Below are 25,046 nucleotides of genomic sequence, written 5' to 3'. Positions count from 1 at the left end.
AACCTGAAAGCAAAAATTAGTATAAGAACAAGAACAATCTACTCCTCAACTCAACCTCAAGTTTAGCTTTTAATTATTTCCTATTTGGTAAGAGTCGTTGCTGCCATTAGTCCTGCGTTTGTGAGTCAGCCAGTATTCCCCTAACACTGTTCACTAAACTCATTTAACTCATGCCCTAGGCCAGTAGCAAATCTCCTTTTCCAGCTGTGATACTTTAATAGTTCAAATTTCTAAAGTAAATAGCATCATTCGCGCCTTTAAAAACCAGTTCTGGCAGCGATTAACGAAACCAAACACTTCAGAGAGCTTCAAGTATGTACCGTTAGAATTCACGCCTCAGATATAAGCTCTGTAACATATAATGAATGGAAATGCCCAAACCTCAGAATGCAGTTTAGGCAATGGGACTACAGATTCATTTAAAAAGATGGAGAGTCAATTAACAAGTATGTTATTTCATTTTAAATCTGTTATGAGACATGTGTGAGTGAGAACAGACAGTACTGCTATTCAGCATTCATGAACCGAGACCACACATGAGCCATGTTCAAGCTCAATGAACTTACCTTATACACTTGTCCATACGTTCCATTGCCAACAAGTTCCACCAATTCAAAGATTCCTGCGGGGTCCTGAAAGAAAAGACATAAACAGTAAAAATTCAAAACAATACTCTAGCCATTGTCTTAATCAAAAGCAAATGCACATTTAAAATTAGCAAATAAATAGCAGCTTTGGGGAGGCTCTCATATGTTAATAATAAAGAGTATTAATGTTTAATTCAGCTGCAGCTATGAAATGAGACAAAATCCATTTGTTTCTATTTTACACTTCTATGAGATGTGTTTAAATCAGACAAAAGGAGACAAGACTTTCATGGAAACAAACAAAAAAAAGAATTAACGCATTTCGTACTGTCAAATGGAAATACACTTGTAGGTACATTGGCATAAAATGAAAGACACATCAATCTAAGGGGGTTCTAATTTTTAAGATCTTTCTGTTTGACATTTCTGATCTGCTCCCTATGTTGAACACTGGCAGTTGAGAGAGGATAGCTACTATACTGTGGGGCAATCTTCCAGCGGTAGTCAACAGTTTTCAAGAGAAAACGGAATCCACCTAACTTCCTCTCTCAGAAGGTATTCCTCTGAATTCATCTCCTTCCTGACAATGCTGCCTCTGCAAAACACGCTTTTGCAGACGGCCTCCAGTTCTTGCAGGACTTGGAGGGTCCCGGCAGGACCCAGAATGCAAAGGAAACTGGAGAATGACGCACATTCTTACCCACGAACAGGTGTCTGCAAACCTGAGAGTCACTAAATGTTCCCGTGTTCAGTACATATCCAAAAATTGTGTTTATTATTCCTGAATTACCAACACCAAAAGTCAAAAAGAAAAATCAAAGCCTATAAAATTCAACTCACAGGCAGAATCTGATCTCTTCTGATTCCTACTTGGAGAGAAATGATTTCTTTCAAGGCCTAGGTCAGGAATCACAAACGCGCATGTCCACAGAGGGCAAGGCAAGCAAGTAACCGAGAAGAGTGAGGAGGCCACGGAGGCCTGTGTCGGGATGAGGAAGTCATGTCTCCTTTGTAGGTGGAGGGGGGTGCCTAGCTGGAAACAACAGCTGTCGCTTCAACCTATGAGCACAGTCTTACCAGATCTAAAAATTTCTTTGAAATGAAATTGAACATTTTGCATAATGTGAGATCTCCTCATTTTTAACTGTTAGGCATTAACTCACTTAAAAAACACACATAAAACAACACACACAACAACACTGAGGGACAAATGAAAAAGACTTCAACCTCTGACCTAAAAAGCATTTCCCATCTCCAGTCAACAGGTTTTCGGAGCACTGCCAAATGGCATGACAGTGGCTGAGCGGCAGAGGGGACAGGTTCAGACAGACCTTTTAGGTTTTTAGACAGACCTTTCTGGATTTTAGGTTCAGACAGACCTGGGCTGCACACGAGCTCTGGCTGGTATGGCTGCCTGAATCCAAGATCCCCTGGAAGAGCAATTCAGTCTCTGTGCAGATAAAACGGGGATGACATCTATCCAGGAGAGTCCTGGGAAAGAGCAGGTGAGGGGTTAGCACCCACCTGCCCATAGTCAGCAATCTAATAGGAATTGTTTTTAAGCCGAGGAATCCCACATCCCTATAACATTTAAAGGGAGAAGTGCTCATATTCATGGAGAAGAAGATAAATGAGTTTAATGTGACAAGCTAGAGCTCATTAAAGTGACAGCTTTCATTAAGTCAGGCCCAAGAAAAGCACTTTACGATGTGCCTTCAAAGATCCCTCACAGAGGGACTTCACTCGTGGTCCGGTGGCTAAGACTCCACGCTCCCAGTGCAGTGGCCCCGGGTTCGATCCTTGGTCAAGGAACTAGGTCCCATGTGCTGCAACTAAGAGCTTGCCTGTCCCGACTAAAACATCTCCCATGTCCCAACTAAGACCCAGCACAGTCAAATAAATAAATTTTTTGAAAAATAAGTAAATAAAAGATCCCGAGAACCTAAAGACTTCCACATGCCACAACGAAGATCGAAGATCCCATGTGCCACAACTAAGACCCTGCCAGATAAATAAATAGAAATATTCTTTTAAATTATGCGTTTAAAAAAATCCCACAGAGAAAACAAGTTAAGAAAAATAGTAAGACAAAAAAACAGTTGAAGCACTTAAGTCACTCACAAAACTGGAATTAGCATTATCCATTGTTATAAAGCCAGGAAGGCAAGAAACCCCACTCCAGACTGATGGAGAAGTCCAGAAATTCCATCTCTGCCTCACTTGGTCAGGGAGGTGTGGACAAAGTCCCAGACAGCCCCATAAGAGAGGACAAAGAAAGGGCCTAGAGCTCTGAGCATGGAGACCCCAGAGCTAAAAGTCACTGGAGGCGCCTCAAGATGGGAAAGGAAATTGGTGTTTGTTAAACTACTAGACCATTAGAGCAGTAGGTTTTATAACAAACGGAATTAGAAAGAAGTGAGGAAAGTGGGGGTGGGGGAGAGAGGCCCACACACGGTGGCAGCTGCTGTTTGTTTCTAAGCGGCGCTTCCCAGGAGCTTGTTTGCTCAGTGGTGTTTCTGCAATAAATTTTGAGAGGTTCTACATTTGCTTAAATATCTCGACTGTTTTCAACATTCATTTTTCTTGATGTAAAAAAAGAAAAAAAGAAGAACAAAAGAAAGGAGATGTAGGATGAAAGGGAAAGTGAAAGTCACTCAGTCATGTCTGACTCTTTGCAATCCCATGTCTGACTCTTTGCAAACCCAAACAGTGCATGGAATTCTCCAGGCCAGAATACTGTAGTGGATGGCCTTTCCCTTCTCCAGGGGATCTTCCCAACCCAGGGATTGAAGCCAGGTCTCCCACATTGCAGGTGGATTCTTTACCAGCTGAGCCACAAGGGAAGCCCAAGAATACTGGAGTGGGTAGCCTATCCTCAGTAAATGTTGAATGAGTGAATGAATGAATGAATGAATGAATGAATTGAGCCCTTACTATGTGCTAAACACACATCTGTAACCCTGGCAAGAACTCTACAAAGTAGACATGATCTTCTTGACCCAGGAATTGAACCAGGGTCTCCTACACTGCAGGTGGATTCTTTACCAACTGAGATATCAAGGGAAGCCCCAAGATGTAGGGTGGTGACTACTAACTGCCTTAAGGAGCCTGGGAAGCAGAGGAGGGTGGTGGAATGGGAGGCAGAAGCAAAAACAGGGTGCAGAGTAGGGACACCCTTCTACAGAGAGGGGTCACCCTACCTCACAAACCTCTCCTTCGGACTGGGGTTTAATGGGGAGGTCTCAGGGGGAGCCAAGCAGCTGACTTCCAGGTTCCTTCCCTTCCTCAAATAGTCCATTCATAGGCAGGTGGCCCCACCAATCAGATTCAAGAAGACTCAACACCAGGATTCTGATTCCAGCGGCTGGGAGAGAGGATGGACACAGTGAGGGGGTGCAGAAGCAAAGGTCAGCGGGACTACAGAGTATGATGGCAACTCATCTTGGGTAGGCAACTAAGCCAGAAACAATCATCAAGTTAGAGTGTTTCCCCAGGAAACAGACTCTGAGAATGGCTGAGATTTACACAGAGGAGTTAGTCAGGGTGTGCCTCAGAATCAACACCAGTGGGGAACGAGTGAAGAGGGTCTGGACTGAGCAGATGAAGGAAACAGAGCAATGGGGAGGAATACAGATTCCATCTGCTCCCACAGGTGCTCTGAAGCCGGGGTGACTCTTCAGGATCACCCTACCCTGAGGCACAGGGACTTCTCCCTCACCTCCAATGACCAGTCATTGCACGCAGGCTGTCCCCCAGCCCAGTTCCAGAGGTGATGATCTTGGGTGAAGGGATATTCTTTCAGCAGAGGATAATTCCCAGTATCGCTAGTCGCCTACACTCCCAGCAGGTGGACAGTGAGCGCCTCAGTAGTGGAGAGCACTGTAAGCACTGTGGCCAGAAATGAGGCTTCCCAGATGGCTCAGACGGTAAAGAATCTGCCGGCAACGCAGGAGACCTGGCTGGGTTCGACCCCTGGGTCGGCAAGATCCCCTGGAGAAGAAAATGGCAACCCACTCCAGTATTCTTGTCTGGAGCATCCCACGGACAGAGGAGCCTGGTGGATTACAGTCCATAAGGTTGCAAAGAGTCGGACATGACTTAAGCGACTAACACTTTCACTTGCAATTGAAAGCAAAGTCTCTAGGCATCTACCTACTCCAGTATGCTACAGTAATAAGACAAAATGGCACGGAGTCATGGTGTTTGAAAGAAATCGGCTCTCTGAGACCCTAGAGAGCACAGCCAGAACTACTGTTCGTGAACACGCGAAATGGAAGCTGACAATGTCAGCTAAGTGTCCCCCACCCTTCTCCCTGAATCCAAGAGCCTGGGTAGCTGGATGTCTGTGCATATACCCTTACACAAATGCATATAAATGTTAGAGACTTTCCCTGGGAATCATGATACAGCTTGAGCATTGTAAGTGTTCAGCTGTGTTCTCCAGTCCTGGAGGACTCTAAAGTCATTTCTCCCATGGCTCATCAGTAACCTGGATCTCTTGTTTGTAAAGGTCTCTTCTCAGCCTGTCCTGGGTGTTCCCTATGAGGCTCAGACACTGCTGAGCGTCACCACTCTTGTTGGAATCCATCCTCTCCATCCTTTTCCATCACACTACTCAATCTCTCAGAGAGAATTTTGTTTCTTCTGCCTCTCCCTTAAAGGTTGGCCAACCCCAGGGTTCCATACTCATGTTTTGCACGAAGTGCTCATGATTTTATGCCCCAAAGTCCACCATATCCATCTATTCCAATCCATTCATACAACAGGGCTCACCATCTCTTGCTGGGATTATTTACTTTCAATCAATTCTCTCCTCCTTTCAATCTTTCACACCAATCGTCCTCAAACAGACATTTCTACACACAACACACCCCAGTTTAAAATCCTATACAACGTAATTCAAATCGAAAGTAAGGAATCTGTCGTTCTGAGGCCCAGCCCTCAGTCCCAGCCTCGTGTTGCAGCCTTCTGCCTGCCAAGATTAGTCCTCCTACCATTCTCTTTGAGGCAAGCCCATCCTTGAAGGCCCAGCATCACACCTCCTCTGTGAAGTGAAGTGAAGTGAAATGAAGTTGCTCAGTCGTGTCTGACTCTTTGCGAGCCCGTGGACTGTAGCCTACCAGGATTCTCAGTCCATGGGATTTTCCAGGCAAGAATACTGGAATGGGGTGCCATTTCCTCCTCTGTGAAGCCTGTCTCTAATTAGTGCCCCACCTCTCTACACCCACAGCACGCTCCATGATAACCCTTCTCATACAGTGTGATTTCCTCTTCCATTTCTCCCCTTGATGCATTACAAATGGCCTAAGAGCAGGCTCTGGAGCATATTTACCTCAGTGTTTCCCAGCACTTGGCATGGCGTCCAACACACAGCTAAAAGACAAAACTCTTTATCCAATAAGACTGATGTCCCACTCCCCATGCTCCACAACATGAGGAAAGGAAGTTGCAAAAAATGGGATCATGTATATGTATGGCTGAGTTGCTCTGCTGTGCATTGGTAATCAGCTATATTCCAATACAAAATAAAAAGCTAAGGAAAAAAGGGGGGAATCAAAAAAAAGGGGGGGGGATCAGAATGCAGAGCCAAAGGTCTAACAAACTTATCTTATTTCTTTTTCCATCTAGACAAAGCTGTCCCAGACACTGTCCCTTCCACAACACCCTGACCCAGTTCCCAATTGCACAAAACTGTCACATGTATGGCTTCCCAGGTGACACAGTGGTAAAAAATCCGCCTGCCAAAACAGGAGACACAAGAGACGCAGGTTCGATCCCTGGGTTGGGAAGATTCCCCTGGAGAAGGAAATGGCGACCCACTCCAGTATTCTTGCCTGGAAAATCCCATGGACACAGAAGTTCGTGGCATCACAAAGAGTCAGATACGACTGAGAGGCTGAGCATGCACACATCACATGCATAAGCTGCTGTGGTATTCCCAGCTCTAAAGAAAATTCTAAGGCCCAATGGAGTAAGCTGTGCCTCAGGTGAGTAGAGAAGACAGCTTGTCAGGATGTGACCATGAACAACGCAACAAGGAGAAGACTCTGCCTAATGATCATGTTACAAAGACAGGAAAGGTAAGAGGCAAGAATCAGCTTAATTCTTCTCTCGTATTTGCTTAGCAGCTCATAAAGCCAGGATGGGCAGCATGAAAGAAGGTTACGTACACCAAGGAGAACAGAGCACATGGTTGACATTTACCGAAGTCAGGAATCTAGGAATCTCTGTTGGCTACACATGCCTTTATTCAGATTGTAACCTTTGCTGCAAGGCTGAAAAGAAAATTTAATTCTAAGGTAGAGTAGTTTACATTATTTCATAATGAAATAGAACAACATATCAAAAGACAAGCTGTTCCATGAAAGAAAATGTAACTTTTCAGCAAGTACTAATGAAGGCAAATTTGGTTAGTCATAATAATAAAAATCGCAATAATCACTAACATTTTATGAGCACTTATGTGCCAGGTACCATTCTAAGCATTTTCCATGAATAGGTTATTTCATTATCACAACTCTATCAAGTGAATGCTATTGCTGTCTGTGCTTTCAGAGGAGGAAACTGAGGCACGGAACGAGGAAGCATTAAGTCAAGGTTGCACCATCGATGGGTGACTGGTCAGACTCCCTGGGCTCTTCACCTCAGTACCCCATCTGCTTCATGGAATCAGCGTTCCCAGCCCTTGATTTAAAACTGGCAAGTTTCAAAACTGCCCTCTGTCTCAGCATCTCCATCTTTAAAATGGAAACAATAGTATCTCCCAGACAGGGTTGTACTATGAAGACTGTGAAGGTGTCCAAACTAATTTAGGGCCTAAATAAGACATCAATAAATATTAACCTCTTTTCCTTCCTTTCTTTTCCTCTTTAAAAAGAGTTCATTTAATATACAAGGAATATACCACAGGAAAATTCAGTCTGTGTTTCAAATATTTTCAACTATTAATAATAAAGCCAGTAAAAGAAAACCAATTGTTTGTTAACTAGGACTACCAAGTGCATAACAAACAGGGTCAGATATTTATGGACAAAAAAGGGTCTCTTTAGAAATTAGCGAGACACTTGGGAAGACATATTCAATTTTGAGGTTTCCTGGGATGCTGGAATAACATTCTCTCAGCTATCAGCTGATGAAATTCAGGTGGCATTGACAGGCTCGAGTCTGACTTCTCAGCAGGGTGGAGTGATTTAAGATCTAGGAGTTAATACTCCCAGTCACTGAGTTATACATTAATTCTCCCAGGTCCCCTGAATGACACTGGATTTCTTGGAACACTAAATAACATATATGGACTAAATCCCAAAGACTGGGAAAAGCAAACCTAAATATATAACTAGGAATGACTACTTCTTTAGCATCATAAAAGAGCATACATATTCTTCCCAGTCTTTCCCCCTCCTCTGAAAATGAAATCAAGAGAGAAATTGGGAGCATGCAATAGATTCTAGATAACCCTTCTCCCAAACTCCTCTCACGGCCATTCTGTGACTGGTCTTTCACTTGAGGTCACCAGTTCTGTGGCAGGGTGCAATAAACCCCCACAGAATACAGACGACTGATAGGGCTCCTAGAATGACTGTCTACCCCCAGATTCCCTACTGACATCTGCCAAAAGACTGTGCTTACTCTAAACTAAAAGACCAAAATGTTATTTCTCTTAGAACCATATTTAGCAGCTGTTTTGTTCGGTTCCAGCCCTAACTGACAAGCATATGCTTACAAAAGCAAAACAGAACAAAGAAAACAGGAACAGTAGGAGAACTCTCCATATTTATCTTGAGGCTTCAGGCTTCTCAACACCATCATTATTCCAAAGTAAGCAGAGCACTGGGAATCACTGTGCTGATGCACTCAGCACCCCTAATCTGAGTCTGTGATGCACAGGCAGCCCGACAAGGTCCCTCCCATCATTTTTCACTGACCGTCCCTTCTAATGTGAGGGTCTGAGAAGCCAAAGGTCTTGCCTTCCACAATGAGTTCATTCAATCCCTGGGTGCGAGCCACACCCTCCAGTGCAATGCGGGCATGCTTAGCTGTATCCAACTCTTTGTGACCCCCATGGACTGTAGCCCACGGATCCTCTGTCCATGGGATTTTCCAGGCAAGAATACTGGAGTGGGTTGCCATGTCCTACTCCAGAGGATCTTCCCAACCCAGCGAGCTAACCCACACCTCTGGCGTCTCTTACACTGATGGACGGGTTCTATACCACTAGCACCATCTGAGAAGCCGCACCCTCCACACCCACCTAAAGTCAGAAGTGGGAGCAGGTGGTACATTGGCCCTGCCTCTTGATGCTTCCAGTCTGATGAAGGAATAGACATGAGCACATTAACTACACATACACAGTCATTAAATCACGATGACAAGTGACATGCTGGAAAAAGACACGGTGCTCCCAGAGTATATTCCTGGGAGATCTACAATATAGCCCAGATCTCTTCATTAACATACTGCCCAAGACATGCCTCTCAAATGCAATAAATAATTTAGGTTAAAAAATTATATATATAATAACATGAAACACTGGCTGCTGAATTTTCTCACTTGATCATCTATATAAACCATGCAGAGCTATCAGAGGGTTGGTGTAAAAAAGTTAGGTTTCAAGTCGAGATTCTGCTCCGCTAGTGTTATGTGACTGCTCGTATTCTGGTTTACCCATCTGTAAAATGGGATAATCCCGCTTGGCCTGTGGTCTTTGCAAGGCTGTGTCCCATACAAGCTGGGCACCTCCTGAGCCGCACGTGTCCCTGGTTGTCCTGTGGGAAGGGTGGTGCTGGGATAGGCTGAGTCGATGATGCCAGCTGCCCCTACAGCTGCACTTGGCTAGATAGTATTGGTGTTTGGACATGGTGCCAGTCAGACCTCAAGGGACACTGTCCTCGATGGTGGTAGCCGCTAGCCCTTGGGTCAGGTGGACCAGAGCCTCTCCACCTCCTGTTCCAGTCCCAGGTCCACCTGCTGCTCAGCGGCCAGAGGCAGTGGACCAGGTTTCCCCACGCCTGCTACTGCTGCTCTGCTCCAAGCAGGACTCAGCAGTTCCAGCCTGTCCCCAAGAAGGCAGCTTTTAGAATTAAATCTGAACCCCGGCCCCTCAGATTAATAGAGGTGAGACCTTAGCTGTCATTATCGCTGTCCCTGGGTAGACAATGGCCTAAATGCTTTACATACATTTTCCTATTTAATCTTCAAAGCGACTGTAGCAAGTAGCTATTACTAACCCCAATTTTCCGAGGATGAAACAAAGGCTTTAAGACTTAAGTAAGTTGCTCAAGGTTAAATAGTTTGCAGTAGAGACAGCAGCCAAGACCAGACTGTAAAGGGAGCATAAAGAATACCCACCATGAGGATTGTTCTGAGGATCAGAAAAGCATTTAGCACAGTTTCGACAGTCATTGTCCGACTCTTTGTGACCCCATGGACTGCAGCCCACCAGGCTCCTCTGTCCATGGGATTCTCCAGGCAAGAATACTGGAGTGGGTTGCCATGCCCTCCTCCAGGGGATCTTCCCAACCCAGGGATCGAACCCACGTCTCTTATGTCTCCTACATTGGCAGGCAGGTTCTTTACCACTACACAGGATACCAACACCCACAACACATGGCAGTGCTTAACAAAAAGAAGCCACTACTATCATTGCTGTTGGCACTGGTATCACTAAAAGCTGCCCAAGATGACACCATTGTCAGTAGTAGAGGCAGAGGATGGTTGAGCTACAAAGAATACTGACTACTTGGGGTAAACAAATTAACTGACAGCGAGAGGCAATAGTAAACCATAGTAGTTAAGACCATAAACTATAACCAGAAAGCCTGATTCTGGTCCCACCTTCACCTGTTCCTAGCTCTGTGACCTTAAACATATCATTTAATTTCTCTGTGCTTCAGATTCTTCAACTGTAAAATAGTGACGACAGCAGTACTTACTTCCTAGGGTTATTACAAAATATACAGAAAACATTTCAAGCAGTGACTGGCATATTCCAAGCATTCAGAAGTGCTTGTTAATAATCATTACCCTAGAATGCAAAATCTAAGAAAAGAATCATACTAGTTTTGTTCATTGCAGTGTTCCTAGCACCTAGACAAGTGACTGGGACATTAATGACAATATATTAACAGTTGCTGGATGAATTAGGTCCCCACATCACCAGTTCTACCATCAAAAGCCATAATGTGATAAGATCTCTGACAATTGGAGTAAGGGTTTCTGAGACTGTACCGATAAGACCCCTCTCTTCATTTTTTACAGAACAAAGTAAGACCGAGGCAGCTTCTATATACTCATAAAATCATAGGTTTTTCCAACAGAAAGTACTGAAGTGGCATGTCCAAGGTCTCAAATAGCTAGTAGCAGACTTAGATTAAAAGTCCAAGTCCTTTGACTTCTAGTCTTTCTCTGTACAATAAAATCCTTTGATAAACCGAAGTAATCACTCACTGTCTTTCAAACAGTGGGCCTGGAAGGCAATCGAGCAGGAACTTTGAGAAAGGGAAGGAGGATGTAGCCACTAGTATTCTGTTGTACATCTCAGGTACTTGGGTTGAGAAGTGAATTTATTTCATACCCAGAAACAATGTAGCAAGAATTATCACACATTATCAAGTTGATATCACTGAGACAATCAATTTAGTAGTTCACAAGTATATATTAACATAGATGAAAGGGATTTTTCAAAATATATTTTTCTCAGTTCACAGACTATATTCACACTCACACTTAGCTTTGTTCCAAATTACAGCTGACCCTTGAACAACACAGGGGTTGCGGGGCTGAAAATCTGTATATGACTTTACAGTTGGCCCTCCGTTTCCACATCAGTGGAACAGTTCGGCATCAGTGGATTCATGGATGGTGTAGAACTATAGTAGGTATTTATTGAAGAAAAAGTCTTTATAAGCAGACCTATGCAGTTAAAACCCATGTTGTCCAAGGGTCAAGTGTATTTCCTTACAAGCGAAAACAAAGATTTTTGCATAATAGTTAATTGTTATTTTCTGGCTTACATTGGAAAAATGGGCCTAGATGATTAGAAAATTAAAATTTTAAAAAGAGCAACCCGAGAAGGATGTACAACATTAACTTGGTTGTACTCGATCTGAGTACACAGGTATTTAAATCCTTTGTCAACTGTTAGAATTGGCCAGTCAGCCCATCTCAACCTTCCTGAGCTGGAGTCCCTGAGTTGTGGCCACAAATCTGCCTATGCACATGTGGACTAAACATAACCCACCACTCTCTTCAGGGACAATTTCTTCTACAGCTGCAGTCAGGGAAAGGCACACTAACTCCTCGAATCAGACTGAGAGAATTCTCCAGGATACTAGGTCATGAGGCAGGCTTTGGACAAGAAGCCTTCCAGAACTTTCCTCAAATCTCCCACAGTCACTCCAGCTCAAACCTGTCAAGTCATTCTAAAGATCAATACGTACATAAAGGCCTCCCACCTGTCCCCCGTCCTTCCCAGATTGTCAGGTTGTCACAGAGATTATACAGCAGTTTGGGGAAATGTATCAGTTTAGAGATACACAAAGGTGGGATGTCTCTAGGCCTGTCAGGACAAGGTAACTTTCCAGTATTTCCAACAACACGAGATCGAAATGATGGGAACCAGATTAACAAAGATTCTGGCATTTTGCCTTTGCAAAGATGCTCAGATGAAAAAAAAGGATAGCAATTGCAGTTGATGGACTTTAAAGACAAGAACTGATTACCTAAATAATTAAGTAAGAAAGATTAGGAAGCCATCTAAGGTTCCATTTTGGGGGGAAAAAAAAAAGAGCCCTAACCCTGCCCCCCCACCAAAGGCTAACCACCTGCTTCCAACAGACCAAGGACACACATGTGCTTGCAAGCTTTTTCAGCCTTTCTCCCCACACCTACAAGCAATCCTGCAGTGGACAACAGGCACTCTCTGCGGGATGAGGAGGTTAATATTAGCTGGCTCGATCCCCTCCGACTCTCACTTGCAGAGGGCAGCAGCACGGCCAAGAGCCATGAAGAAACTGTCAAGAGACCCTGAGTATCTGGCAGCAGGCGGAGTCCCTCCCCATGCACCACTTGGTGTCACCACGAATGGCTCTGACAAGGGTTCATTGGCATCTGATCTATTTTTTTTCTCCAAGGTTTGTGTCTCCATGGCCAGGCTAGCACTCAGGATATACTACTTTGTTCGTTTGTTTTACATGGCAGATACTTTTTGGAATGGGGACTTTAGACCATATTTTCAAGGATCTAAAGAGTTTTTGTTTTTTTTTTTTTTAACAAATCTAAGAAGCTCAAGCTAAATTTTTGAGTCCCTCCAGGCTTCCAAAAGTGCTGAATTTCCATTGTCAAAGAAGTTCAGGAACACTGAGTTTAAAAGATTAGCAATTGAGCTCTTCTCTATTGCAGGGCCTCTGAGAGCCTTTAATGTATTACTATACACGGAGAATCTCCAAGAGAGGGCGAAGCTTTCCGCACTGGCAAACCTGCCTGGCTGTAGAACACCTTTTAAGGGACTCTGTTGTCTCTCTAAGCGCTGGTATTCTGTGGAGCATAGGTCAGAAAATGATAGCATACAGAGCAATCTTTCCCTTCTCATTCATGCTTAACCAAAGTTTGCATCTTAAGTTACTACAGCAGAGACTGTTCAAAGTCACGCAATATCTGTTCTCCCATTGGTCTTTAGTAACAACAACAACAAAATCTCAATTTTATCTGGAAGACATCGTACCCAGATCAAAAACTACATGCCCTAGATTCTTTGAAGGTAGGGGTGAATATGTGACTAAGTTCTGGTCAATGATGTGCAAGCAAAATTATTGTGTGGGACTTTCAGAAGGGTTGTTCAAATGGAGTTGACCTATCTGACAGAAACACTCTACTGTCCTCCACCCTCCTCAATCTGACTCCCTGGAATGTAGATGTGATTGCTGGAGCCCTGAAGCCATTTCTGACCCCAGGTAAATTTCAGAAAGAAGCCTCAGGCTAGGTTGGCAGAACAATAAAATGATTCTAAGCCTCTGATGGCCATGGTATACCACTGGACTGTCTATATCTGGACATCTTTAAATTGAATGAAAAATAAACTTCTATCTTCCTTAAGCCTCTAATATTTAGGGTTTTCTGTTCAATACAGCTGAATTCTAATTCATTTACTTTGAAGTTTACTGTTCAAGTATTTTTATTTATTTATGTTTAACTAACAGTCCTTCTTTAAAGTATTCTTTTCCATCGGCCTTTGCTTTGGTAGAGGTCACAGGCATTACAGTTGTTCAACAGATAGTTCTGTTCACCTTCTGCTGGTATGTTATAAGGCAGTACTTGTTCATCCCTTTTTATGTTGAGTGTAGCCACATGATTTGCTCTGGCCAATGCAATGTGAGTGGAAGTGATGTGCCACTTTCAGATGGAATATTTGATTGTTGGTGTCCAATATTGTGGTGACTATGGAATCCTATGTGGACATGAAGCCTCCATTAGTCTGTATCCTTGGATAGATGATGAATCGAGTCCTCTCCTGATGGGCTCCGGACACGTGGCATGGTAAGAAATAAACTTGCGCTGTATGAAGTCTCCAAGATTATTAGTTATCACAGCACATCTTAGCTTCTCCCGACTGATAGAAATGACCCAAAGATGGTCATGATGATAATCTCACTGTATAAGGCTTTATGATTTCTGAAACAATATTTGAGAAAAGTCGCTTTTTACTAGGTATCTCCTATGCCTCAGATAATTGTGCAGGGCATTTTGCAAAAATTATTTTATTTGGTTTCTGCATTGATCTTATAAGGTAGATTGTTCACAGGAAAGAAAACTGAGGCTAAAAGAGTGACCTATAGACAATCAATGTTCAGTGCCAAAACGCACATTGTTTTGTACTGTCTTCAGCCACTGTCTCCAACCCTCCCCACTGTCTCCAACCCTGGAACATCTGAAGGCAGCCCTAGGAACACTAAAAACCTTACAAAGCTGACTGGCAACACAGGAGTTCCTGGAACCCTTTGTTACCAAGGAGGAGGTGGGGGAACCGAATTTGAAAAGCGGAGCTCGTTCTCTCATGTGGCCGACCACATCCTGTACGGACTAGACCGTGGCATCCCGGGGCTTGCAGTCCTGGTGCCACGCTGAGGACAGCAGAACTGCAGGTCCACCGACTGCTCATTCAAGTGCCTTTATACTCAAAACCTGCTTTCTGAGCCACTGTTAAGGTAACATAGCAGCTGAGAATAACTAATTGGGCAACATTCTCTGACTGCTGGCATGGGCAGTTATAATCTTGGCATCACCGTGGCAACCTGACTGGAATGCTGGTTATTCGCACAAAGAAAAACTGGTCTCCATTCGGACCAGGATTGAATTTTGTCTCTATTCCACTTTTTCCTATTACAAGTTGCTACCAAAGGAACAATGCTTCTTTTAAGAAGAATGTTTATGGTCTGTGGAAAAACAGCATTTTCATAGTCTGGAAAAATTCGGAAAGAGGGGGAAAAGTAATATATCTTTTATTGCCAGCAGAAAAGAGATTTTATTAACACAGGCTCTATACAAACAACATTAAAGGGCACTGTGGTGGAGTAAGTGGCCACACAATTCTACGGGAATGTCAGTGCATAGCACGGGCAATGGGTTACTAACAACTAGATCACATTGAATTGATCAGGTCCCATCTCCTGGGCACCTACAATGTGCTACCGGAAGCCCTTCCTCCATGTCCAGTGGCTCTCTTGCCTATTCTGCTCCATCATCCAACCCCAAGTTATATCTTATCAACCTCTCTCCATGCATCAGCTACAGCCAACTGCTCACCAGGCCCAGAAGATGCTCTTAAGTCCTGTGTCTTTTTTCTTGCTGTCAGGAAAGCCCTTTGTTCCCATCTCTAAGTCTCATCAATCCTTTGAGGTCCAACTCAAATCATGCATCACACCTAAGATCCTTCCATTATATGGCACTGGTGTAACCTCCACATTAAAGCTGCCTTGATTGTATCTGTCTTACTACACTGTAAGTCAGCTCTTCCAGGAACCAGGTCTGTGTCTTCATTATCTCTGAATCTCCCAAGATGTTTAACAGTGATGCCTGACACATCAGCCGTGTTGACATGGGAGGATGAGTATCAATTTGTGTACCCACAGATCAGGGTTTTGGTGGAGCTCTGCCACATCCACTTGCGTAATCTTTGAAAAATTACATAACTCCTTTGAGTCACAGTTTCTTCACCTATCAACCAGATGCTACTCAAAGTGTGGTCCACGACCAGCAGGGTCCACAGCACCCGGTAGGGTTAAAAATGCAGAATCTTGGGCTCTGCTTAGAACTACTGAACCAGACCTAACATTTTAATGAGATCCCAGGTGTAAGTGAAGACTGATACTGCAAAAGTACTGATAAAATCCACCTTGCAGAATTATGGTGAGAATAAGGGAAAGTTTATGGAAAATACCCAGCAAGGAACAGGATACCTAACAGATCCTCACTAAATGAGGAAACTATTACTAATGATAAGAGTATACCAATGCTTAATAATTTACTAACATACGAATAATTCCCTAATATAAAATGGAATGAAAATTGAGTTGTGTGGTGCTATGAAGGATCCATATAGGATGGCATAAGCTTCCTTCAAGGAGCAAGTCTAATTAGCAAAAACAGAGAAAATGAAGAAAAATGAAAGGACCGTGGTTTAGAAGATCAGAGTTCCCAATCTGATTCATCATTTACAGTTTTCTCTGACATTGAATCCACTGAAATTGTCTTCACACTTGGTTTGTTCTCCTATAAAGTTGACATAAGAATATCATTTTACTGCCTGCCTCTCAGGGTTGTACTAAAGTCGAAATGAAACAAAAGCATTGAAGAATTTGCCAGAGCGAAGTTGGATTGTTATCAATTAGTACTAAAATAAAAAATGTCCATCACAAATTTTCTACTCCTGAATCCACGCTCAAGGGTGGCCACCCCTGAAGGACAAAATGGCACATTAGAGCCACTGCAAAATAATGTTCAGCCTGTTCCATTTTATAGGATTTGCAGGTGGAGTTTTAATGGAAGGAGTGAAGAAAGAGGTAAATGGTTTCGGGGGGGTGGGGGGGGGGTTGGTTTTCCCTGCTCAGGCAGTGGCATGGTAAAGTAAGGGCTGAGGAAATTTCCTACAGCTTGGAAATGCTGAGGAAGGCATGGGTACAGAGCGCCATCGTAAGCCCCAGGAGAAAGAATTCACAGCAGACCATCTCAGCTTCAGATGTTAGGAAAGAACAGTTACAGGAATCCTGAGGATTCTGGTTTGCCAGGCGGGGGACCTAAGACTGGAGGGCTGAGGAACGAGGCGGCAGCATTTGTCGGAATCCATTTCTCAAGAACCTGACTCACAAAATGAGATGAGATGGAAGATTAGCAGCCATGTCCTAATCGGTCCTACAGGCAGAACACAAGGGAAATCCTAAGAGCTCAGATGGGTGGGAGATGGACACAAACACAGTCAAGGAAAGCTGAAAAGTAGAGGTGAGCATCGGGCTGGACTTGGAAATACACATAGAATTTGCATAAGCAGGAGACTGGCAGAGGGGAGAAATTTCTTTCCCAATGGTATTATTTTAAAAGAATACACGTTAATCACATGCATCACTTCTGTGAGAAATAACCCAATCCTGGAAACATCACTCATAGGGCTGCACCTTCATTCAGCAAGTTTTAGATTATTTCTATAAATCTTAGGTCCATCGGCGTTTCATGAGGCAAACAGATTTCAGGCACCGCGCCCGTATAACCAGAGCAAAGTGGCAGACACACATGGGATAACAAATATAAAATCATTACTTTTTTAACAAAGTGTCATGTCTGAAGTCTTATTTATTCCAGGCAACAAAGGAACAAATATATAAATTACACTGTTGTAGTAATTTGCTTACATTCATCTCCCCCACTCATCCAGGCTCCCTCTTCCCCCAAAAGCAGGGGCTGGGCTCTCTTCTTATTAACATTCTGAGCAACTTACACAGTATCCATGTCACAGAGGGCACTTAAATTGGTTAGGTAAGTAAAAAATTTTACCAATATGACAATAAGATAGCACATAAAAGCTGTTATTTACTTCTTCTTAAAAGGGCTTCCTTGATAGCTCAGTTGGTAAAGAATCTGACTGCAATGCAGGAGACCCTGGTTCGATTCTTGGGTCAGGAAGATCCACTGGAGAAGGGATAGGCTACCCACTCCAGTATTCTTGGGCTTCCCTTGTGGCTCAGCTGGTAAAGAATCTGCCTACAATGCGGGAGACCTGGGTTTGATCTCTGGGTTGGGAAGATGTAGGAGACCTGGGTTTGATCTCTGGTTGGGAACATCCCTTGGAGAAAGGAAAGGCTATCCACTCCAGTATTCTGGCCTGAAGAATTCTATGGATTGTATAGTTCATGGGGTTGCAAAGAGTCAGACATGACTGAGCAACTTTCACTTTTCTTAAAACTCAGCATTAAAAAAGCTAAGATCATGGCATCCAGTCCATTCACTTCATGGCAAATAGAACAGGAAAAAATGGAAACAGTGACACATTTTATTTTCTTAAGACTCCAAAATCACTGCAGACGGTGACTGCAGCCATGAAATTAAAAGACGTTTGCTCCTTGGAAGGAAAGCTATGACAAGCCCAGACAGCATATTAAACAGCAGAGACATCACTTTGTTGACAAAGGTCCGTATAGTCAAAGTTATGGATTTTCCAATAGTCATGTACCGATGTGAGAGTTGGACCATAAAGAAGGCTTAGCGTCGAAGAACTGAGGCTTTTGAACTGTGGTGCTGGAGAAGACTTTTGAGAGTCCCTTGGACAGCAAGGAGATCAAACCAGTCAATCCTAAAGGAAATCAACCCTGAATACTCATTGGAAGGACTGATGCTGAAGCTGAAGCTCCAATACTGTGGTCACCTGATGCAAAAAGCCAACTTATTGGAAAAGACCATCATGCTAGGGAAGATCAAGGGCAGAAGAAGGGGATGCAAAAGGATGAGATGGTTAGATAGCCTCATCGACTCAATAGACATGAATTTGAGCAAACTCTGGAAGATAATGGAGGACAGAGGAACCTGGTGTGCTGCAATACATGGGACTGCAAAGAGTTGGGCACAACTTGGTGACTGAATGGCAAAAATTTACTTTTTCATTGGTGGAATCAAGAGTAAATAAGGCAAGCTTTATATATCTTAAGATAAGGATATATATTCCTCAAGAGTACACAGCTGAGTACCAGAGAATTTGTGAATCCATGCTTAAATACCCTGCATCTTTCTGGAAAGCCTCTTTTCCTGGAGGACCTAAGAATTTATTTTAATATATTAAATTAAGCCTAGATAAGTTCATGTCTATGTTAAAGGTAAAGCTTCTAGTAAATTCCAGGTTTCCAAAAGAGGTAGTCCCATCAACCTACCAGTATCTCTAGTGACTCAAATTTACTCTTTTTCACCTACAGGGATGTTTTGGTAAAAATAGTCAGAGGTATATTGTTCACCTATACCACCAATACCCCTAAATTTCTAATAGAGAATATGCCCTTTATTTCACCTCTATTCATTCAGAGCCTGCAGTTACTTAAGTTAGAGCAGAACAGTAGTTTAATTTTCTATTGCTCATACAGAATAGGTTTTAAGAAAGTAATATATCTTTAAAATAATAAAAGGAATACTTAGTTTTAAAAAAGATATTGCAGTCAAGTGCCATTCAGCTCTGATCACGGACTAATTACAACCAGACATCTCCACCACAGTTGGCAATCCATGACCTGTGTAAAGATGGCCATTCTAGTCCTTCTCGGGTGTCACCTAAACATAAAAGGGATTAAGACTCTGCAGATCATTGTCTTACTCTTCACCAATATAAAAATGCCCCCTCCTTCTCCCCTATTCTTTGGATCAGTGAGGTTTTCTGTGAGGCAAATAGAATGATTTTAGTTCTCAAATAAAGAGATGGTCACTCTGGTGCTTATCAAATGGCCTAAACATTTTTGTTCTATACACTTTTCAGTATGTTTCACAATTAAAAGGCTTAAATAATTTAATCAAGAAGGCAAAGATTCAGTTCCAAAGAATGAGGAAACAGATACAAGCAACCATCCAACAATTAAGTTATCAGTTCTCTGTCCTAACAGTGCTTCAGAGATCCGTAAACGAGGGCTAACTAAAACCCAGTAGGTAAGCATCTTTTGTTACAACGCAGAAATTCTCACCCTGACTACTGAATTCCACTCAGTAGTTAACCATCCCATACAGCACAATGCTAAGCATTTAATATTTACAGATAAGGTACCTACTTCATTAACATACTGTTTGCCAGTATCTAAAATGAGCCTACGGTCACATCCTCATGACCTGATATCAGCTCTCACATCTCCCACACTTGTTCCAAATCTTTGCAGGGATAGTTCTTCCAAGCCTCCCTGACACACATCCTTCTCAGCCACTGTGTTTAAATGCTTTTTGAGACAAGAATCTTGGCAAATACGTGGCTGGAGATGCTTCTAGAAAGAAATAGAATTTGGTGCAGTTGATTACTATGTCAAGCAATGAATTTAAAATAACACCTGAAAAATCTACACATCATTAAACTTTCCGTCTTGAGTAGAACCATTTCATTCATCTCATACCAAAGCCACTGTGGGCTTCTCAGGTGGTGCTAGTGGTAAAGAGCCCACCTGCCAGTGCAGGAGACACAAGAGGTTCAATCCCTGGGTCAGGAAGATTCCCTGGAGAAGGAAATGGCAACCCACTCCAGCATTCCTGCCTGGAGAATCCTATGGACAGAGAAGCCTGGCAGGCTACAGTCCATAGGGTCGCAAAGAGGTGGACACGACGGAAGCGACTTAGCACGCATGCAAAGCCACGGCAGCACGAGAAGATCCTAACCACTAAGACTGAGGCATGTGAAGCTCACTCTAGACCTGGCAAGACGACACTAGTTCTTACACTAGCCGCATCTTCTAGGTGCAAGGGAAATAATATTAAGTTCACGGCGGGAGAAATGTACAATTAAAGTGGCTTAATAGTTCAGAACTTCAACTCCAGGAGAAGAAAAGCAACGGCTGTAATATCGTTATTAATCAGGAGTCATGGCAAAAGATTAGGGGATGGGACAGACCTTTCCGAAGTAGAGAAAGGGTTCCTACCAGTGAACTACACGGGTATTCAGTATGTTTACTTACTAGAACCCTCTCCAGGAGTAAAACAACATAAATAAACAGCCTACAAGCATTCTGGTATTTCTATATGACCTAAAGTACTCAATGGAAATACGCACTGGAGTGGAGCTGGCAAGCCTGCCCTTAGCTTCCACCTCTTAGTACCATCTCGTCCCTCCTGACAAGGACAGGTTTTCACTTTCTCCTTGTATAGTTACCACTTGGCTTGCTGGAGAAGGCCAGCAGACCTCACTTTACCAAACAACCCCTGCTGAAAAGCCTGGTTTAGAGCCTCATCTTTATAACGCGGGACTTGCCACTGACATACATTACTAACTAGAGACACTATCCTCTTGAAAAGATTGGGGCTCTAAGACATAATATGAAGCACACTCAAGAATGTAATTACATACATATAGAACTAGGTATAAAAAGGTGGAAAGAGTACTTCCGTTGTAGAAAGTGTTTCTGTTCCAATTTTAGGCCCAGCTACTTGCTAGCCACGCGAATGTCAGCAAGTTATTTTATTTTGTTGAGTTTCCTAAATTTCTCAGGAAAAAAGTGTGTCTACTGCTGAAGATACTCCTTCCCCTACCGCTTCTGCACACACACACAAACACACACACATACCACCCCCCTTGCTCTAACCACCTTCAATTAGTCTGTTCACAAGTATCTTCCTCACCAGCTGGTTTCCACCCTCAAATCAGCTTAAGCATCATGTCCGCCAAGTCCTCCCTAAAACCCACATCCTTTCCCCAGCAGAGTTTAGTTGTTCCTCCTCTCTGTTCTCACAGTATTTGTTCTAGAAAATGACTGCGGCACCTGCCATGTACTGTAATTATGTGCTCAAGTGTCTGACTCCCCCTTCTAAACTGTGAGTGAGCAACTTGAAATAGTTCTGAGTCATACTAGTATCTCTAATTTTCAACAGTGTCAAACTCGCAAGCAGCTCCTCAGTAAGTGTTGAATGAGTGAATGAATGAATGAATGTGTTCATTTATTGAGCACTTAGCCATGTGCTAAAGGCACTTACATGTTTTATCTGTAACCCTGGCAAGAATTCTACCAGGTAGATATGAGTATTTCCATTTTACAGGTGAGAAAACTGAGGCCATAACAGAGAAAACAAGCAATTAAAGTCAGGTCTGGACAGACATACAACCTGCTAGAAATCTAGCAGACACCTAACATTTTTTAGGGCCTCAAAAAGTGGCATTTTCCTTTCTTCTGCTTAAACAACAATGATAGTGTGACTGCTGTCCTGGAAGTTAATCAGAATCTAAGTTCACTTCTGCTGGTCAACACTTAACTTGGGAAATGTGAAAAAAAAAGTACCTTTCAATAAATTCTGCATCAGGACTCATGAACAATTTTTTCAATCGCACATTAATCATTCCCCAAATATTTTCCAAGTGCCTGCTCTACACCAGCGCTGTATTGTACACTGGGGAGCCACAGATGAAAAGTCCCAGTACCAGTCTTCCAGGAGCAGACACCAGGAGGTGCCAGCATTCGTGGAGCACCAGCGATGGGAATGTCTGAGTGCCTCCAAGCACATATTCTTAATCAGCAGATGTAGAACACCCATTAAGTCTGCTATTCGGAGATCTATGAACCATTTAATGGAACACTGAGCAGCCTGCTCTGTGCCACGTATGTGACCACAGAAGATTCTTTTCAGAGGATAATGTTCATGCTACAATTGAAGAGCAGCCCACATGTGGACTCCTACCTCCTGGTTCCTGAAATGAGTCCTCAGAGAGAGGCTCAGAGTTTCCAGTGAAATGGCAATATGACTGCCACTCAGCAAAGCAGTGAGTATCAAGACATCAAAGTATCCATCACTGAGACTCTTATCATACATATCCTGCCAGCCACTCCCTGGAGGAGCCCCTCATTTGCACAAACTCATTATGTCCTTCTTGAGACTGGCAACTTGGTATGCTTCTGCTCACAACCCCAAAGGTACCATTCACTTAGCATCCTACATGAATGGCACCCCCAAAGCGCACCTCAACAGAACAGGAATACATCACGAATGGTGGGCAACAGAAGAGCTTCTCATTACCAAGGGAATTAAGGTTTCCACACACCTTCAGTGGCCAAGCCACTGAAAATGCAAATCCAACTTTCAGGTTACATTTGAGAAGTTTACTGCCCCTGTCTGCCACTGACTGACCAAGCGAAGTCAGATGATCAGATGACTCTTCCTGCCTCAAAGTGCACACAATCAGCCACATATAAGAGGCCCTGGAACTTCCCTGGTGATCCAGTGGCTAAGACGCCTCTCTCCCAATGCAGGGGCCCCAGTCAATCCCCGGTTGAAGAACTAGATCCCACCTGCCACAACTAAAGATCCCGCACACCCGCAATGAAGATTGAAGAGCCCAGGTGCTGCTGCAACTAAGACCTGGCACAGCCAAAATACATATGTTTTTATATAAAAAAATGCCCTAAGTAATTAGTCTCAGCACTTTAATTAAAATGCCACCCAACTGAATATACTCGTGTCGGACCCCTACTTGCTGTTAACTCTATGTTAATAATTGCCACAGCATCTCTGAAAGCAACACTAGTAAGATGGAAAGTGGATGATAATAATAATGGCGCAAGACTGCAGCCTCATCGTATGCTCTTTGTCACAGTAACCACGTCTGATCTCCCCGAGAGGTCTTCAGTTCTCATCATTATTTCCTTGTAGACTAAGCAATTATGGTTTACACACCCCTCTGAAGAGCCCTTATTTCACAGGGTCTCTCAAAGAGTCACTCAATTAATAGAATTAAAGGTCTTAGTCAGGTTTATAGAAGCCGCCAAGACACAGCCACACTGCACTTGGCCTTTGCATCCAAGGAAACACTTGATGCCGGCTAATGCTGGTGACCCCATCTCTTTCAGGTGAATGTCCAAAACTATCAACCTGCTTCACTGACTAGCTCAGTGGTGGTGGTTTAGTTGCTAAGTCGTGACCAACTCTTGCAACCCCATGGACTGTAGGCTGCCAGGCTCCTCTGTCCATGGGATTCTCTAGGCAAGAATACTGGAGTGGGTTGCCATTTCCTTCTGCAGGGGATCTTCCCAACCCAGGGATCGAACCTAGATCTCCTGCATTGTAGGCAGATTCTTTACCCACTGAACTATAAGGAAGATACATGCTAATCTAATACCCACCCTTCATGAGATGAATATGCTAGCTTGTGGCTTCTGAGGGGGTTCAGAATATGCTACCCCAAAATATACCACTTTGATATAAGGATTCTTTTGAGCATGAAGACAACTGAAGAAGTACATGTGAGCACATAGGTGTATGCATACACACACACACACACACACATGCACGCACGTGCGCACACACACACACACACTACCCTCTCTGTTCTCCCAGGAAGGGCAGAGTGATTCTTACTAATCCCCAGAGACAATTCTAGATTTTTATGACCCAGAGATGGCACCACAGGAATCTACATAACAAATCTAACAGGTCCTTTGTCTTCCACTTGTTTGCCCAATATAATTACCTTCCCACAGTTTACAGCTTTTGGAAGCCTAATATCTGTTTTCTTTGTCTTTTCTCTTCTATACAGATGCACTGCTTTCTTGTTAATAAGCTGCATAAACCCAAGTTCTAACCACTTCTTTGAGTTACTCATCACTGAGTTCTCCCCTGTGTATGGATAAGTACATGTTAAAAATAATAAACTCCATTTTTGTCTTGCTAATCTGTCTTTTGCCAATCTAATTTGTAGGGCCTCCACCAATAGACCTAAGATGGGTAGAGGAAATACTATATTCTTCCCTGGTGGTTCAGATGGTAAAGAATCCGCCTGCAATGTGGGAGAGCAGGGTTCAATCCCTGGGTCAGGAAGATCCCCTGGAGAAGGAAATGACTACTCACTCCAGTACTCTTGCCTGGGAAATCTAACAGACAGAGGAGCCTGGAGGGCTACAGTCCATAGGTTTACAAAGAGTCAGACACAACTGAGTAACTAACACACATACAGATTATATTCTATTAAACAATTCTTAACCTGTGCCCATTAAAGCCTGTGAACCTCCTGATACTAGATTCCATGTTTTACGCACATGCATTTTTTAAGGAGAAAAATCCAAATATTTGATCATTTGCAAGGGCTCTAATATCCAGGATCTCAGTTGACCCTTCTATAATCCTTCAACATGGGCTGGGCTAGTGGTATACTCACCTCTGTGTCATATGGGAAGAACTAACTCTGAGCTGCTACTATCCTGAGTCACCTAAGAATAGGTCAGAACCCCCCACCCCTTCCCACCCACCTCCCAACCTGCT

At 43.3% G+C, this 25,046-nt stretch overlaps 1 protein-coding gene across 2 annotated transcripts in view; it reads right to left on the bottom strand.

The window, feature by feature from the left end:
- The window catches only part of TNIK (TRAF2 and NCK interacting kinase), a 391,768-nt gene that overhangs the window by 304,266 nt on the left and 62,456 nt on the right, over positions 1-25,046 (bottom strand). For both annotated transcript variants that reach the window (XM_065943139.1, XM_065943140.1), the window contains exon 2: positions 567-632. In XM_065943139.1, the coding sequence (XP_065799211.1) occupies positions 567-632 (66 nt within the window). The remainder of the gene's footprint in view (positions 1-566; positions 633-25,046) is intronic.

The sequence above is a fragment of the Muntiacus reevesi genome, chromosome 8 (genome assembly GCF_963930625.1).
Source record: "Muntiacus reevesi chromosome 8, mMunRee1.1, whole genome shotgun sequence".
Classification (NCBI taxonomy): Eukaryota; Metazoa; Chordata; class Mammalia; order Artiodactyla; family Cervidae; genus Muntiacus; species Muntiacus reevesi.
The sequence above is the reverse complement of the archived record's forward strand: the minus strand, read 5'-3'. Positions and strand labels throughout refer to the sequence as shown.